This window comes from Alternaria dauci, chromosome 9 (assembly GCF_042100115.1).
Source record: "Alternaria dauci strain A2016 chromosome 9, whole genome shotgun sequence".
NCBI classification, from domain to species: Eukaryota; Fungi; Ascomycota; class Dothideomycetes; order Pleosporales; family Pleosporaceae; genus Alternaria; species Alternaria dauci.
This window is the reverse complement of record NC_091280.1, coordinates 2283564-2301774: the sequence shown is the minus strand read 5'-3', so window position 1 is coordinate 2301774 and position 18211 is coordinate 2283564. Positions and strand designations below refer to the sequence as shown.

At 52.2% G+C, this 18211-nt stretch overlaps 5 protein-coding genes across 5 annotated transcripts; 2 read left to right on the top strand and 3 right to left on the bottom strand.

Moving 5' to 3' along the window:
- Positions 1-1239: 1239 nt before the first annotated feature.
- ACET3X_009437 (uncharacterized protein) lies at positions 1240-1759 on the top strand (the record flags this gene model as incomplete). The annotated part of the gene is made up of 3 exons (XM_069455631.1): positions 1240-1286; positions 1336-1467; positions 1528-1759. 3 exons carry the CDS (start codon positions 1240-1242, stop codon positions 1757-1759), a joined length of 411 nt encoding a protein of 136 aa, XP_069303514.1.
- Positions 1760-2349: 590 nt separating this feature from the next.
- Positions 2350-2847, bottom strand: ACET3X_009436 (uncharacterized protein; the record flags this gene model as incomplete). Its single annotated transcript, XM_069455630.1, has 1 exon — positions 2350-2847. One exon carries the CDS (start codon positions 2845-2847, stop codon positions 2350-2352), a length of 498 nt encoding a protein of 165 aa, XP_069303513.1.
- A 4767-nt stretch (positions 2848-7614) lies between these two features.
- Positions 7615-8891, top strand: ACET3X_009435 (40S ribosomal protein eS8). Its single transcript, XM_069455629.1, has 4 exons — positions 7615-7670; positions 7922-7948; positions 8001-8069; positions 8118-8891. Exons 2-4 carry the CDS (start codon positions 7944-7946, stop codon positions 8650-8652), a joined length of 609 nt encoding a protein of 202 aa, XP_069303512.1. The 5' UTR covers positions 7615-7670; positions 7922-7943; the 3' UTR covers positions 8653-8891.
- A 594-nt stretch (positions 8892-9485) lies between these two features.
- Positions 9486-11276, bottom strand: ACET3X_009434 (uncharacterized protein; the record flags this gene model as incomplete). The annotated part of the gene is made up of 4 exons (XM_069455628.1): positions 9486-9543; positions 9603-10387; positions 10439-10863; positions 10913-11276. 4 exons carry the CDS (start codon positions 11274-11276, stop codon positions 9486-9488), a joined length of 1632 nt encoding a protein of 543 aa, XP_069303511.1.
- Positions 11277-12363: 1087 nt separating this feature from the next.
- Positions 12364-13003, bottom strand: ACET3X_009433 (uncharacterized protein; the record flags this gene model as incomplete). The annotated part of the gene is made up of 2 exons (XM_069455627.1): positions 12364-12681; positions 12746-13003. The coding sequence occupies 2 exons, from the start codon at positions 13001-13003 to the stop codon at positions 12364-12366; spliced, it is 576 nt and encodes a 191-aa protein (XP_069303510.1).
- Positions 13004-18211: the final 5208 nt, after the last annotated feature.

Here is an 18211-nt window from a genome sequence, read left to right as displayed (position 1 = left end):
GGCATCGCGACATCACGGCATCACTGAGACTGGCAAAGCGTCTCTGTATTGCCCTTATATGATTGTTGGATGTTGAAGCCATGCTCCAGAACCTTCGTACAATATCATCGATTCCGGCTCCACCTGTTGATATAAAGATGATGATCTCTTCGCTCGAGAGATGTCGATCACCTCTGTTATTGGTGCACACACCTTCGAAACATCGAATCATCCGCACCGACAGCCCCCAGTTTTTTCTTGGCAAATGGGGCCAATCAGAATATTATGCGGAGAATATCACGGTCGGATGATACGCCCAAAGACTCCTCCACAGATGTGAAGAGGCCCAGGAGAATGATCTACACCAAGGCTAGATCCAATGAACCAAGCCTTCATATCCACGATTTGATCCTTAGTATAGTGATAGTATGCTCGCATACGCTCAAGTTACAACCAGATATCTCGATGACACGTGTGCCTAATTGTCCAACCGCAAACTCTTCCTACATTGTTCATCTCTCCTATCTTTCCTTCTACAGGCATGCAGGAGGCTGTTGCACCAAGTGGGTTCTGGTGCTCAGTTTTCTAGTGAGACCGCATAGTGCTTATGGTGGTAAGCGAGCTGAACAAGCCTAGCAATGCAACTCTGGTACTCATAGTTAACTCATTCAGGAAGTCGAGACGTTCATCCTTCAGACCACAATACGAGGTGTGGCCGTCAAGTGTCATGAATTCGTAGTCCTGGCTTGTCTCAAGCAGCACGCATCGATCAGTTCTAGCAGTTCATCGAGCATTAGCATAGCTGTAGGCTGGGCGTACAACACCTCATTGCTAGCCAAACAGTCAACCGACTTGAACGAGACTGAAGCGCGAAGGAGAACTAGGCATCTAGGACTCGCTCTACTCAGCAGGACCCGTGGCAGCGATCAGAAGGCACCACGGCGCAACTCCACTTGGTCTCTCCGCGCTCCTCATAGTAGCGGTGTTAACTGTTTCGCACGCCAAGGGTATGAGTACGATCAAGGAAACTGGAGGCGATGCTCCGGAAATGACCAGACACCACGGTACTTCAGAATCGATCCTCTACACGACAACTGTCCCTCGATCGAGATGGCTACGTTGATGGAATGTCTATATAAGACCTCACTGTCCGCTCCTTCTCGATCCATCACAGCAACCAGCTTCAGTCACTCATTACCACACTCTCATTACTAAACCCACACTCCTTCAGATCTCTCGATCCTCCCAACCATCTTCAAAATGCACTTCAACTTTGCTACCATTGCCGTGGTCCTCGCCGCCATGAGGTACGCAACATCCACATCCCGTCTCCTACCTCGCTAACCCATCCAACAGCGTCGCCGTCGATGCTGCTCCCAAGGGAGGCCGCGGCCGTGCGAAGGCCAAGCAAGGTGCCAAAGACCACGCCGGCGACGTCGCTGGCGGTATCGCCACTGGCGCTGGCTTCATCCCATCCACCGCTGACAAGTAAGTCCAACGCCCAACTGCCTCTTCCAACCGAATTCGGAAGCTGACCGTACGACCCAGGCACGTGGCCCACAACTGCTGCGTCAACGACAACGGCTGGCAGTACAACGCGCGCGCTGCCAAGCTCACCCAGGATGTGTGCAAGCAGTTTTCCAGCGCCCAGATGTACAACAATGCCTGTACCGAGGCGGCGGGGTCTGGACGCATTTCCGGTGACGCCTTTTACAACGCTTGCAAGAACCAGGCTCCTGGCGACGACACTGTTGGCGCTGGGTACCGCGCTACCTGTTAAGCAGCCGATGCGACTGCAGATTTGCGACGAGCCGCATTGTTCATCGATGGGAGAACTTGGAGGGATGATTCAAGAGATGATGAGGCTGGCGGGTTAACTTTCAAGTCATTCATTATGCTACTTTGTCTAGTGGATCTCTGTCTTTGGTTGTAGTACTTAATATTACGCGTTGTTTCACAACTTTGCCCTGAATTCTGCATGCGAGTGAACATGTTGGGTGATTAAGTCTGGAAAGTCAATGGAGCGGTCAGTGTTCAGTCTTCTTCTAGCATCCTGTCAGAGTCTCAGCCCGAAGAATCAGCACGTCACAACCAGGAGTAGAAGTGTTCAGATGCAATCATAATATTATTATCCCCCACATTACCTAATATCTCCCAAATCCCATCCCAAATCCCATCCAAACGCCTCGTAATCCCACCGTGGTATATGCGCAACCCCCAAAATCACTTTTATGTTTTTCCCCCGGGTATCTGCGCATCCTAACCAATAAAGCACTTTTAATTTTCCTCTCCGCATATTACCATCCCCAGATCTTCTCTTTCTTCTTTCTTCTTTCTCCCCAAATCTTCATCACTCCAGGAAATACACTCCTAGTTGTGAGGCGCACCATACGTGTGCTCATAAGCATTGCTCACACTCCTGTGGTGCTCAACAATCCTATTCTTGAGTCCCTTCCACGCCTTCTGGTAGTTCCTTGGTCCCTCCTGCGCCGCCTCCTTCTCCTCAAACGTCGCTGGCGCAGCAGCAGCACTAACACTCTTCCTCGACGCCTCGCCGCTCTGCCTCGGGCTGCTCGCCGCAGACGAGGAGCGGGATGCGGATGGCGAGAAGCTGGGGCTGTAGTAGACGGCGAAAGCAGAGTTCATTTCTTGGTGGTGCTTCTTGAGGGCTTTCCAGGCTTTGGACGCGTTGGTTGGGTTGCGTTGTTGCTGGCTGGAGGTGGTCGAGGGGTTGCGAGAGGTTTGGGCAGAGGAGAGAGGGCTGCTGGTGGTGGAGGAGGCGCCGCCGTAGTAGGCGTTGCAGGCTGCGTTTACGCTCTCGTGGTGGGCCTTTGCGTGAGCCGCGACGGAGGAGAGGAAGTTTGGCATTTTGATAGTAGTGGTGGTGGTGGTGGTGGTGGTGGTGGTAGTTGTTTGTGTTGGAGTGTTGATCGAGGTGGTGTTGATGTCTGAGGCTCGATTGAAGATTGATAGTAGTAGTAGTAGTCGGAGTAGTAGTTGCTTTGCTTGTAGTATGCTTTACTGTGCTGATGTCCACCATCCTCACGTACCCACCCTCCCCTTTATACTCCCCCAGCCCATCCCCCAGAATCTTCTCTATGACACCCGCCAAGCATCACCGGTCACACCTCACAACCAAAACTCTTCGCCAAATTTTTTACAACAGACCACACCGTTGCGCACGCCCTGCAACAAGTCGACGAAACGATCGTGAGATTCTGTCGCGTCCGCTGCGCTGATTGGCCACGGGGCTGACAAACCCATAGAATTCTTGTCATTCAACGCGTTAGCAGGGCGTGAAAGGGGTCCGTGCCACCATCATCATGACCACGAGGTGTCCACGCCCTACCATGGTGCGTCCTTTCCGAAGGCGCGCCGGCAGCGTTTCCCGTCGGCGGCTAATTTCGTCAGGGCGCATCGTGTGTGTGTATGCAAAAAGGCGCGGTGACGAAGTTTTCGGTTCGGTGTGGTTCCGCTCAAGGCAGTCTTCTAGCAGCTAACGGCATGGCGGGGGAAAACTCTGTTATTGGCTGACCAGGCTTTCGTCGCACCAGCTGGCCACCGCTGTGTACCTGATCCACGCAGGGCCTTTCCCGCCGCCTAGTTGCCCGTCGGATGCCAAGTTTGCTGCTGTGCTTTTGGGCTAGACTCTGCTGTTGCACTGGGAGTGGATGTTTGTACGTAAAGTCGCGGTCTGCCCTTGTGCGACATGTCCGTTAACTGTTAGAAGAATGCCTTTGGAGGTTTGGCGACGAAAATTTCATGTTTGATGAGGGCGCGCGCGCGTGACGACGGTGTGGTCGGTGTGGATAGGGGGTTGTGACGTGACAGCTGGTGAGTGATTTTTTGCAAGCTCACGATCGTCTTCACAGATCCTTCGCGATGGCACAAGTTGTCATCTGACTGTCGTGATCTCGAGTCTTGCGACATGCGACAGACGGTGACTTTGCATTAGTCAACTACAGTGCTATGCGCCCTATGCAGCGTCAGCGGCTCAATGCCTTTTGCATAAGCATAGGATTATCGCAAACATCAGCATAATACGAGCCTACATTCGTCATCAGATGGCCGGCCGACAACACAGCGCAATTTCGTATTTCTGGTCGAGACTCGCAGGCCAAACGCCACCCAATGCACACAGAAGTCTATTACGCGAACATCTATAAATTCAACGCGAAGCAGCACACGGCCCCATTCATAATCGTATAGCGAAAATCCCCACACCCCACCAGATCAGCAATAGCAAACCTGCCGGCCAGCTTCCCGCAATCGTACTATGAGCTCGCGCCGCACCAGCGATGATCGGGTCTCCTGTGGGGTACAAGTAGCCGGTCGACTGCCCGTGGTAGCTCCCTCCACCTACACCGGTACCTGTCCCCAACGGATCTGGTTCCCTCGTTAGTGTGACGACTGTAGTGACAGGTTGAAGGGTTTTCGTAGCGCCTTGTACGATGACAGCAGTCCCGCTATGATCGAGGCTCAACGTTGTGCCATTGACCGTGACGGGGGCGCCGCCTGGAACAAGAGTTGTACCTGGACCCATTACAATGTAGCCGGCGCGATTTGGTGTGTATATATGGTCTTTGTAAGTCAAGGCAGCTGCGACTGTGGTATATACGTTGCCGAAGATTGGAGTAATACTGGACGTTTCTCCATTGACAATGAGCGCTGTCGCGAAAGGCGCGAGGGCAAGTGTCGTGCCAGATATCGTAAGTGGTTCGCCTCCAGGCATAAGAGTTTGCTCTGCAATCACGTATTGTGTTTGCGAATTTGGCGCGATAGTTTTGGTACCGATGGTGAGTATTGGTGGAAGGATTATAGGCGGTTGCGATATGGGTGCGCCCGTGGGTGCAGACTGGAAAGATAGCACCGAGACAATGGCAGTGCCAACGACAATCTTAGTCTTGCCATCCGAAGTCTCGATCGCAACAGGTGTGTCCCCGATGGTAATCTTGTCGCCAGGTGTCAGAGTATAGGAACCTTCTACTACGAAACCACTACCACTTGGATCTTGATCTACAACAATATCGGACGCACCAGCTGATATCGTTACCTGCGGATATCTCCCCGTGGTTACTTGCGCAGTGGCTTCCTGCACAGTAGAGCCGTGTTGTTCCCAGACTGGGGTATCGAGCCAACCTGTTGCAGGTATTTCAAATACTGGCGAACATCCTCTACACGCCCGTGTAGAAGTGAAGTTGGGTTCAGGGATCTCGTGATGGCCATTTGGGTCTCCAACCTCCGTTACGGCTGGTGGAATTGGTCTTAGGCCTTGGACTGTTGATGTCATTGGTAGCGTATCTGCAGCATTTCCTTGAAGCGAGACTGATATGGTTGTCACATCTGTTGGCGATGTGTTCGATGGGTCGAGTGCTATGACTGAAGTTGGTACGAGCGTTGTTGGAACAATGAAGGGTGGAGCTGCCGTCGGGGGTATTGGCTCGGAGGCGGAGGGCTGACTGCTGCGTGTAGACTGAGTTCGTGGCGAAGGTATCAAGTCGAGAGGGCGGGATGGGCCAACAGATGAAGGCGCAGTATTCGTGAATGTGCCAGAGCTGGAGACTAATAAACAACACACGTTTGGTCAGTTGTTGACCACTGAAGTTCGTCAATGTCGCTCACTTGGCTCCAATATCATCAAGTCCTAGTTTCCTGTTGCCGTTGCCGACCCATAGTCGGGCAATTCTTTGTCATGTCAGTACAACAGATTCTCGTTTTCTGTAAACGCCAACGTCCAGCGCCTACCGCTAATAGTAGTGCAATCGTAACACCTTTCGAGTAGCGCCGAGGCACAACAAGTGGTATAACGGGAAAACGATAGCAGAGCGGATGACGCGCATGACAGTCCTTGGAGATGGGTATAATAGAGCTGTAATGTGGGAATAATGATCATGAGAAGCAGGGAATCTGCAGTCTTACATTTCATCAAGGTGATGGCCCTGCTCAAAGTACTTGACGCGGGATTTGAGCAAGTATTCAATGAAGATGGGTCGTATATGTCCGCGTTCTACATATACCGAGGAAGTGGCCGGTGACTGAGATAGAGACTAGGACAGTGGTATACAGCATCTACTTAGATTGCTATTGATTAGACTGTCATGGAACCTGGGGTCGTTATTGTGCCGATTGGAAACGCCCGAGTGTGGAGATGGCTTTACCCGGAGCGGGAACGCAATCTTATACGTCAGCTGAACGTTCGCCAGCGGCTGGTTCCTTGTAGGTAGCTTAGCGAGCTTTGATCCTGGTCTAGCACTCGACTCTGCTGCAAAGCTGACAACATTCCCTCACGAGCGAGCCAGTCGCAACTGCGCAGGTTCTGGTAAATGTCGACAACCGGGTCGAAGGATTCCAGAAGCAGGGTTTGCGAAGGAATGCCATGTGGTCGACCAGGGCGCCAATTCGTGAGTTGCGTCTGACATTTCATGATATCTTGACGTGACAAGAGCTAAGCATAAACGACCTAGTCCTTCTTCGCAGTATCAGTGCATTGTTACAATCTAACGCTTTCTTGATGATATACTCAAAGTTCTCTGGAAGACTGAACGCAAGTAAAGAGCTTCCAATGCAAACATGACTTGTCGACACAACATTGGGTTTGCGGAGAACCATCCGAAGCGCTCGGCGCGGGCGGCGTTGGTGACATTCACCCGGATCCATACAGGCGGCAATGCTTCCATGCACACCTGGACACGCGTGGTAAAGATGTGTAGGATGTTTTTCCAGGCACCCACGAAAAACGTCCTTCCCAGCGACTCATAGGTCACCGGACACGCACCCGTCGGCGTGCCTTGAGCTTGGTACTTTCTGGACACGGAACGGGCCTTGAAAGTTGGTGTTTTGATCATGTGGCCGTTTTCACGGGCGCTATCGAGAGGTTATGCTTGCAGACGGCGTATGCTCCGCCCCCGAGGTCACTCCGAGCTTCCACATAAGGACTTATGTTGGTATGATAAACCAAGGGGTGCTGTTCAGACCATCAGCTTTGATGTATCTTTGATCAGATCCGGAGTTTCGTGCAGCGGATGAGAGCGGGTACAGACATGAACGCTGGATGGTGTGCATGATTGCCAAGAGGCCGCTGATATAACGCAGCTGCCGCTGACTGTAGTGATATCGGCTTCTTCGAGACCGTTTGGTGCCGTATTGCCATGTAAGACGAGAAGAAACGGTGAGATCAGCAGTGTTGATACCGAAGAAGATACAACCTTGGCGTGCGACGTGCGGCTACTGCGATACCTGGCGACCTACTCAGAAAGCTGCACGACCGCAACTCGACGCGGGGCTTATCCATTGAAGATTTCGCGATCAAAGAGTTACTATGCGATCAATGTATAGCTTCCCGCCGGTAGTTAGCCAACGCGGTCCAGTGAGCATCTCATGCTCTACTCTGATGCTGTAATCAATATCGCGAACTCTGGGATGCCATGCCGGTTGGGCGAAAGAGAAATGCAGCCCCAAGACTGCAGCTGTGTTTTTCTTGGGTGTCATTGGAACAAGATGTGTGCTGATGTTGCAAAGACGAGGGCTGGCCGGACTGATGGGGCGCAACTGCCCACCTGCTCGCTTACCGCTAGCGTAGCTTGGCACCAACGCAGCTGCGAAAATGAGTTTCGTGAATTTCCTCTTCGACTTCTGACAAGCGCCAACTAACCCCACGACAACACAGATTGCACCAGGAGACCCGACATCAGGTACGCTCTACACACAGCAGACGCTCTCTGCGAATACTCGGAGCCGTTGAGCATTGCGACACGCGAAACTGCCCCGCGACGGGTCCGCCGCCGTCAGACGAAGGAAGTGTATGGTCGCACGCGAGCCGCTCGATATCTATACTTCTGCACCTGGCTATATACGGCGGGGGACTCTGCGGACAGTGGGAGCAATGCTGCGGCTCCGTCACACTACAATTGAGGACAAAGGCTAATTTGATTGTGTGGGACAGCGTCTTCTGAACAACCGCAATCATGGGGTATCTATTCTTCCCTTACCCTCCCTCCTCTCCAAGCACTAACACCCGCCAGTATCTCACGAGACTCTCGCCACAAGCGTTCCGCGTCCGGTGCGAAGCGCGCATACTACCGCAAGAAGAGGTATGCATAACCCGATCGCTTCTCTAGTCATGTCTAACATGGCTTCAGGGCTTTCGAGAAGGGCCGCCAGCCTGCCAATACCCGTATTGGCACAAAGCGTGTCCATCTTGTCCGCACCCGTGGCGGCAACCGCAAGTTCCGTGCTCTTCGTCTCGAAGCCGGCAACTTCTCCTGGGGCTCCGAGGGCATCGCCAAGAAGACCCGTGTCATCGGTGTCGTCTACCACCCCTCCAACAACGAGCTCGTCCGTACCAACACCCTGACCCGCTCCGCTATCGTCCAGATCGATGCCGCCCCCTTCCGACAATGGTACGAGGCCCACTACGGCTCGTCGCTCGGCCGCAAGAGGCAGGCCAAGGCCGGTGAGAAGGAGGAGGACAAGAAGAAGTCCAACTCGGTCTCCAAGAAGCAGGCTGACCGCCTGAAGAACGGAGGAAAGATTGAGAACGCTGTTGAGAAGCAGTTCGAGGCCGGTCGTCTGTACGCCGCTGTCTCTTCCCGTCCCGGCCAGAGCGGTCGCTGCGACGGCTACATCCTCGAGGGTGAGGAGCTTGCTTTCTACCAGCGTCTCCTCAGGAAGTAGAGGTGATATTTGGGGCTTCTTCGGTGCATTGGTCAGGTCAAAATGGGTGTTTAGTCATGTATCTGGTCTGCATAGTCGCGGGACACTGAATGCACGAGGCATCATAACGCCACTTCTCTAGATACCACGAGACTACGATGAAATGGGTTTCAAATGTTCATGTGGATTTTTTCCTTGGTCCACTTTACATGATGGTTTCTTCACATGACGAGCTGACATACCACATCAATACATGTCCATCACCGTTGCTCCGACGTCACCTATATATGATTACTGAGGTCAGAACATATACAAAGCGCACCAGTAATCGTCATGCATAACCCTACGCAAGGTAGCCCCATCGTCCTTTCACATGCCAACCCCTCTTTCCATGCATGCATGCCAGCCACTCTCCAATCAAGCTCCATCCCTACCGTCCACGCACTCTTTCTCCACCCAACAACCTGGATCTCACACCTCGGCACACGGTCTCGTTGGTTCACTTCTTCTACAGCTTCGAGGCCGCAACCGGGGAGCCGACCTATGGTAGGAGGCACGTCAGCTTACATGATCACATGCTTGGAGTTTATCTTGTCTCTCGACGTCGCAGTGTAGTGGTGTGAGGACGCAAGTATAGTGTAGTGCAGTGCAAGTAGGCAGGTAGGTAGTAGCAGGTAAAACATAAGGATGATGGGAACGCTTTTTGCATTTTTCTTCTGATTGTTTTAACAAAGATCCTTTTTTCAAACATTCTGGAACATTGGTATAAAAGTTACAAGAGATACAACAACAGCAGCAGCAGCAGCAGCGGGTAAATCGAGGTAGTCATAGTAGTCAAAAAAGATCATAAAAGATTACAACTTGGAGGCACCCTTTGGCGGACCTACATTCGTAATCTCATTGTAGAGCAGCCTAGCAAACACAAAGTTAGCACATATATCATCGTCAGAGAAAAGGGGAAATCCACTTACGAAGTCAAAAACTCAGCATAATCCTCCCCAGTAACCTGACCCTCAAAGTACTTTGCCGCAAGATGAAACTTGTTCCCCTTTGGCGCCTTCTCACTCAGCGCCTGCGCCTGTTCTTTCAGCAACTTGAGCGCATACTCTTTTGTCACCTTCTTGCCTTCCGCAGTCTCAACATTATGTCTTGTCCACTGCCAGAGCTGTGAGCGCGAGACCTCAGCCGTAGCCGCGTCTTCCATGAGGTAGTTGATGGGGACACAGCCTACGCCACGGATCCAGGCTTCCATGTAGGCGAGTCCAATGTCGAGGTTCTTGCGGATGCCTTGCTCGGTTACTTTACCGGGGACATTCATGTTGAGCAGGTCGTTGGCGGTGATGTGCACGTCTTCGCGGCGGACGTGCATCTGGTTGGGCGCAGGCATGTGCTCGTTGAACACTTCGCTTGCAATGGCAGCGAGGGCTGGGTGAGCGACCCAGGTGCCGTCGTGGCCAGCGCGTGCCTCGCGTAGCTTGTCGGCCTTGACCTTTGCCATGGCGGCGTCGTTGGCGGCTTGGTCGTTCTTGATGGGGATCTGGGCTGCCATGCCGCCCATGGCGTGGACACCGCGCCTGTGGCATGTCTTGATGAGGAGCTTGACGTAGGCGTCCATGAAGGGCGACGTCATGGTGACGGAGTCGCGGTCCGGCAGCACGAAGTTTGGGTTCTGGCGGAAGCGCTTGATGGTGCTGAAGATGTAGTCCCAGCGGCCGCAGTTGAGACCCGAGGAGTGGTCGCGGAGCTCGTAGATGATCTAGGGAGTGGTTAGTCAAGGCGTTGCATAGAAGTAGTGAGCGAGACTTACCTCGTCCATCTCGAAAGCGGCGGTGATGGTCTCGATCAAGACGGTGCCACGGATGGTTCCACGCCTCATGCCGATGTAGTCTTGCGCGAGATTGAAGACGTCATTCCAGAGCCTGGCCTCGAGATGCGACTCCATCTTGGGCAGGTAGAAGTATGGGCCCGCGCCGCGCTTGACCAGCTCGTGTGCGTTGTGGAAAAAGTATAGTCCAAAGTCGAACAGACTGCCGGAGATGGGCTCGCCATCGACTGTGAAGTGCTTCTCCTCGAGGTGCCAGCCTCGCGCGCGGGCGATGAGCGTGGGCAGTGTTCGGTCGGTGCGGAGCTTGTACTCCTTCTCGCCTTGCTTGAAGTCGACTTGCCTGCGGATGGCGTCGTAGAGGTTGAGCTGGCCGTTGATCATGTTGTCCCAGGTGGGTGCAGATGAATCTTGGACACGTTAGCCGTCATCTTCTACTCGACGTCATCATCTACATACCCTCAAAGTCGGCCATGTATGTCCAGACGTCCGAGTTCAAGGCATTGACAACCATCTTGCGATCTGTCGGGCCAGTAATCTCGACGCGCCTGTCAACCAGACCTGGCGCTGGTGGTGCGCCCTTCCACGCATCGTTCTCACGGATGTGCTTCGTCTCTGGCAGGAAGTCGAGAAGGTTTCCCTTGTCGAGCTCAGCCTGTCGGATTACTCGTCGCTGCAACAGCGCTTTCCGGCGCTCGTTGAATGTGCGGTGGAGGAGGGCAAGGAAGACACAGGCGTCCTTGCTGAGGATGTGACGGTTCTGGTCGTTGAGGTCGCCGAGGATGTTGACCTCGCGCAGGATGCTATCGGGGCTGGCTGCCATTGTGAAATATGTATATGTCCTTGTACAATTGATGAATGTCTTCAGGGTACGAGGAGAGGAATGCAATCAAATATGCAGCGTGCGGAGAGGGCTGGGCGGCCGGTAGATATTATAATCATGATACCAACGTCACCCATCTTGACGTCTGGACCGAGGATCATCTGGCGTCGGCAAACCGATGCAGGCTAGTCGGCTGGCCGTGAATGGTAAACTCCAGGCCCAGGTTCGGGGGAGGGGAGCTTCGAGCTTGTGACGATGCCAAGTCCCGACCAAAGATGCGGGGACAACCCAACCCCTTAGCACCAACTCGCCCGATCAGCACAACAAACCCTGAACAACGGTGGCTTAGCACATGATTAGACGCGATAAATGTTCGCGCGATATCGCCGTGGTAATGATTTCCCCAAGGAGCGGTGGATAGCAGAGGCTGCTGACGGAGTGCACCGGCAATTGACGGAAGTCGCGATGCTGATGCTTGATAGTAAGCGCGTCGCCGCCGGCCACTTCCGATGGCGCGTTCAGGTATGTAATACTGCACATTCTTACCACGGCACTTACACGACAATGCTGGAGTCTGGCTATCTCTTATGATTCTCAGGCATGATCGTTAGCGGTTGGCGGCGTCGATCGCTGAGCGACGACGTCAATCAGTCGTCATTCGCACATGGCAGCATAGCGGGAATAACACCAGCCCAAGCATCGCAGCGCATGCAGTAGAAATGAATCAGAACGTGTCACACAAGATCGTACCACGAGCGGTTGCCCTCCCGTCCGTATCAACGAGGGATGAGATATCATGCCCTCAGGCGTAGCCGAGGTATATCTAGCATCCACGGCTTCGGAGCATCAGATACACATGGTGGAAAGGTCAACCTCATCTCTGCGGCAAGTAGTTTCTTTCTCATTGAATAGATCTGGTTTTCAATCTCGGTTATGGAAGTATGTCGCATCTCCGATAGGCATTGAGCCCATCGATGTACTCTCCTGTAGCTTTCACCTAACCTCTGATATAGGCAAGCCAGCCGCAAAGACACACCATGTAACTTTTCCTACTACCACCAAGCACGCAAAACCCTCAACCCATCCCCTACACCTGCGTCACCGCAATTTCAAACGGCTTCTTATCAGCTTCCAAGGCCCACCCACAAACACCGCTTGAGCCACAGCTACCAGACATGTTCTCCCCAACCGAAAAGTGGCCCTCGGCCTCAAACGACGCCGTGTACTGCTTGCCCTGGTACAATACATCGGCCACGTGCGTGAATTTCAAGCTAAAGTCGCCGACCGCAAAGCCGTTGCTTCCCTCGAGCACATTCATGATCCAGTAGCCATTGGGCGTCGCGTCGCATGGCCAGGTACGGCCGAGCGGTGACTCGCCCTTTGTGTACCATTGCGCTTTGCAGTTCTGGGATCTGGGTTAGTCGAGGTGTTGAAATGGGGAGAAGGGGGTCAAGAAAATGGATACATACGAGGCCTTGGCTTCCTGCTGGCACGATTACTTCGCTGCCATCTGAACTTGCGGTGCCGAGGTTGATTTCGTTGGGGTTGGTCACGGAGGCTGTGATCTGCGCCCATGGATAGCTGCCGGGCCGTCCCGATGGGCTACCAGCACTCACGCTGGTGACTTGGAAGTCTTGCAGCGCAATTTGGCGAGCAGCGAGCGGAGATGCTGCGGCCGAAGATGCGATTGCCAGAACGGCTGCGAAGGCGGTTTGTGTAAAGTGCATGGTGATGGTAGAGGTTCGAAGTATTGACTGTTGGTGTCTAGCAGGTAAAGTGCTCGCCTTGGCTCTTCTTATACATACAACTCCTTGAGGCCTCCCAATACGAACTCCATCATCATCGTACATCCGCCTTCCCGAACGAGTATCCACGATATTTCTTTCTCTGGAGAAACTTGCTTAGTAGCTTGCATTAGTCACTCCACATTCAGGCACCCTGTGCCTAAATTTAGAAGGATCTACGTTCGTGTACTCGGATCCTATCCACTGTGCGATGCTACGTTGCTGATGCTCGTACGACACCGCGGAGGGACTTGAACGACATTCATATATCCAGATCCCGAGCGCAATCTTATTTTCTCGTATGGACGACGGTGTGTAGGTGTAGGTCGATACCATTGGTGTCAAAGTTTGGTCCACGAAGACCGAGTTTACAAAGACGGGGTTCCACGGTATCGTACTCCTGCATCAACAGCATTTGCACAGTCTTCGTCTCTCGTATTCACCTGACCTTACAAATCACGCATCCAATCTTCCGGTGGGGAAGGTCGGTATTTGACTCGTGTCCAACGCACTGTAGCGTATACAAGGGCAACTACGCAGGACGTATCATGTGAAGCAAGGTGTTTGGGAAACAAGAGTGTAGAGTGGCCTTTCGGTCTCTCGGGAGGCCTACTACATCGCGATAATCATTAGGTTTGAGCTTTAGGGAACGGTTGATTGTGTGTGGCTTTGGTTTTGGTACGCTGGGTTCGTCTGAGTCACCTCTGTACCGCGATTCTCGGCGGTGTTTGGGGAACACAACTTTACCGCGATTGAATACAGGGTAATCCAAAAGCGTTGTGCTTGCGTCTTTCCACCGGCACGTTTATCATATCAACGAGCGGGACGTGTCATCCAAGAGAACATATCTTCCAGAAGGATGAGAATATTCCTTCAAGAAACATCGAGTCATACACCATGTTCATCTTCTGGCAAAAGTTATACACCCACTCGTCGTGTTCGAATCCTCTCTCATCATTGATCATCGCTCACACCGCTCTTCTGTTTCTGCTCACCGCTTTCGATCTCAACACACGTCTCATGGCGTGTCCTTGATCGAATATAGATTACCCATGGGTGCTGACACCTCTAAAACACCGCGCTCGCCATCCGAGCCGTCCATTAAACTCTCAGACTCCGACGTGGTCTGACAAAAGAAGCACACCAATACACCTTTACCACGATCCGATACAGTGTCATTCAACAGCGTTGTGCCTGCGTCTGATCACCAGCACGTTCATCATGTTAATAAAAGAAACACACCAACGTAGAGTGACAAAACGGCAGTGCGGGAACGGTCCTGTAGAGAAATTGTCTCTGACAAAAAAGAACCTTTCGCGAGCATTCGTCTACTACCCGCATGTACCTATTGCCCGGAAGACATCTTCGAAAAGAGTTCAGGAAAGTTAATCATACGACATCATGCAGAAGAATGTAACAGATTATCGACTTGGGTCTAGAACAGTGATACGTATATCGCAAACTTTGTTCCACATCTACCATGGGCTTTCTCATCTGTCCTTACGATCCTTCTCCGCCTCGGCCGCATCTGCCACCACCTTCAACTCTATCATCCTTGTTACATCCACCGCAAGCTCTGCCTTACCAGGACATCACGTCTCACACTCTATCTGCTTCACTGTCACCTCCCACGCCCCTAGCCCATCAACTTGAGGAACTGGTTGAATCCCGACATAGTCCTTGTTCTTCCAAGTACTACGACTGTTTATTAGGCACTGGCGTATCTGTCCACTCGTTGTATCCTATCAAAGAGCTTACACTAGTGAGTCGATTACACCTACATTATAATTAGCATGATGCATTTGCGCGATCTCGTATAAATTGAAACCTACGATACACCCCATGGCTCTGACTAATTGACCACAACCACGGACAGCATCACGCTAAACGCATCCGTGTTGCCAGCCGCTGTCTTGCCAGTAGCAAGTAAATTGTAAGCGTCATATTCAACTTACCTGTGAGTTCCTGTTGCGCCGGGTGAGAATGAATGGTACGATACTGATCTCGCCGTTCCCTGCGACTTGGTCTGGCATGTGCGAGTTCACGTACCATCTGATGACCGACCAGTGGACAGAGTCGAAGTTACGCCGGTACATGGGTACACCCAGGTAGAATCGTAGAAAAGCAGCCGCTGACTGTATATCTGAGGTTTGTATCTAGCACGATCAGACCACTGAGGCCAGCTGCAGTCTTCCACACAGCTTGTAGGTAGCTAGAGTCTTCATCGCATACACATGTCTAATTTGTGTTGCATAATTCATGTATCTTGTGCCTATGATAGAAGTAAGTGAGGCTTTCCTCTCTGACAGGCCACTGAGAAAATTGCCGCTAACTACAAACGATGCGGACTTACACAGACCCTCGTCCAAGCCGCTGGTTCCTACAAATACTTAGGAGAAGGTATTCTCCGTCCCGATGTAATTTAGTATATACTAGGTACACGTAATCCATTCTTGCCTTTGTTTCTAGACGTGTCGTTCGATTTTTGGTTAGTGCTGATAGCACTATATTAAAAATAAGACATTACCAGGATCAACCTCTACAGACACGCAACCGCATTCTCTCGAAGTCAGATACACTGACATGCCATTCTAAATGCCATCTCAGGTGATGATATCGATCAAATCTTAATCTCAAGTCGAGAATTCTGATCATGTATAAGAAGTCTGCTGAACCCTCAACTTTTCCGACACCACCATCTTCCAGCTCATGTTCACAACAAAGAGCACCAACTGTCAACATCTCTCTCTGAAAACATAAAGTTCCATCTATTCATCATTACTTCAATCCTTGCCGCCGCTGGCTATTGCTCACCGGCCTCTGCTCCCGACGATATCTCGATCGTCCCTGTGAAGGGCCTCGAAACTCGCCAAGGGCCCACGCAATGCTGTGTGCGAGGGTATGATATCTCTATTCATTCTCGACTTTGCGACATAAGAATCCGATCAACTAATTACTCTATCCCGTAGTTTCGCTCAGCTCCCCGGCGGACCAAGAATTCGGGTCTTCCAATTGATTGGCGGAGATACTGGCACTGTTGACATTTTTATCACCGATGCAGGAAATCGAGGATGTGGTCTTCGCATTGGCTTGAATCCGGGAGGCTGTGGGAACTGGGCCGTCGCTGGCAGAATTAATTGTCCAGAGGGTACACAGGCCAACGTATGCTTTGTCGCTCCACCTGCTCTACCGGAGACTTGCAGGGATGGCAATTGTCCAGGCACGTCGAGGACCCTCCCGCCCGTTAGGCCTCAGGGATAGAACTGGTGTATCCTTAGGGACAAGAGGGCTGGGGTGAGGCTGTGCTCAGAGGTATTCAGTGTTCTAAATTGTTGTTAAGGTTGATTATTCAACATAGTCAACCTTACTTTGTCATTCAATGGGAGTTATATCTATTCATCTTCGTGCCTCTCGCAGACTTGTGACCCACCGCCAGTGTCCAATCGTGCTAGAAGGGCAATCACGCAGACATGGAAATCTTGACGATGTTAAATCATGACAACATGGCCCCTGGATGCCTTTCCAAAGTCGAGAGACTCGTAGTGTTCGCTTTGCTTCGTTCCAGAAGTATGACTGCGGCGAAGGTCAGGCGTGCACCTCATCTTCATCCTCGTCCACATCAGACAAGGCATCAAGCCAACCATTCGCATCATCTTCATCAGGAGGTCGAAACATGGACAACAACCGCATCATTATATCGTGAGGCGGGTCCATGAGCTCCGCTGGTTCCGCAGATGCTGGATGCTCCACGTCCCTCATCGCCCTATCCCCGCTCTCGAGGTCAGGCGCAAGGCTGATGATGCGGATCGCTTTCGTTGGGAAGAGACGAATATTCTCCGGGTTCGGTCCGTCGCGCCTTTCACCTAGTGTCTGCCCGCTGTTAGCTCTTGTATATCATCTTTGCGGGGGACAGTTCATTACAGCATAAGTCGTCATGATACAATCATCGTACAGCGCCATGAAGCTGATCGGACACGCGAGCTGCGGCGCGGAACTGTTAAGGTAGCAGTATGAGGGTGCCCGTCCAGCGGCTTGCTCATTGACGCTGATGCGATTCTCGCTGTCGAGCGCAACGACAAAGGCTCTGTTCATAATCTCAAACATGATTCGATGGTTGCGAACAGATAGCCAACCACCCAGGTCGAAGCTTGAACCATCGGACTCGCACTCTAGAATCTGACTATGATGCGCCAGGCTTTTAGCCCCGTCTTCAAGTGCTCTGCGGAAGTCGGAACACACGAAGACATGGCCAAGCCGGGAGAAGCCCACGAAAAGGTTACTATCGCGATCTAGCATACCAGCACCCCATTCATCTTCATCGTTATCTGGTTCGTTTGGGCTGCTGGAGGCCCTAGGAAGAGGACCTTTATCGAGTCGAATCGGCTTCAAGCGGTTTTTGCTGGGGTGTGACGCAGGGAATATCGGTTTCGACGGGCGACCAGTACTCAACGCGGCCAAAGCTGCGTTGGAATCAGGGCTTTCGGTGGGCGGCAAGGGCTCGACGTGATATTTCTCTGTACACTGCGACGGCTGTAGCGTACCCAAGGCCTCTCCAGTCTTCTTGTCGTACACATGATAACCACGTGTTCCCATGGAATACACCACCACGTCCTCATTCTGATCGAGATGACCTACCGCGTCTTCTTCGATTTTCAGGTGCGTAGTCAGCTTTGGTGGGTTCTGCTTCATATCGTACACGAAGCCCTGGCCCTCTACGGCGACCACAACCAGTGTCCAGTAAGAAAGCTGGAATCCTCTTGTTTGACAATCATGATCTAGAACAGCCATACGTCGAAATTCTCCTCTGGCCGTACCTTCTTGGTCTGTTTGCCAGACCTCCACTGCATCCCCTTCGCGGTCAAACACGGCCATTCCATCCTGATACTCCAGATGCGCATACGGTCTGATGGCATCTTCAGAAGTCGAATCTAGAACCGAAGGTAATTGCCACAGGATTTTGCCGGTGTCCATGTCAGTCACACTCAGTCCACCAGCATGCGATGTTGATATGAAAAGGCGACGTTTGAAATCGGCTTTGAACCGCCATACTGCATTATTGTTGACCTGCAGAATGGATTGTCGTGTGACGGGTCGCGATGAGGCCCAGTTGCGCGCAAGAAGCGTTTGTCGCTTACAAAGATCTTTCCATGA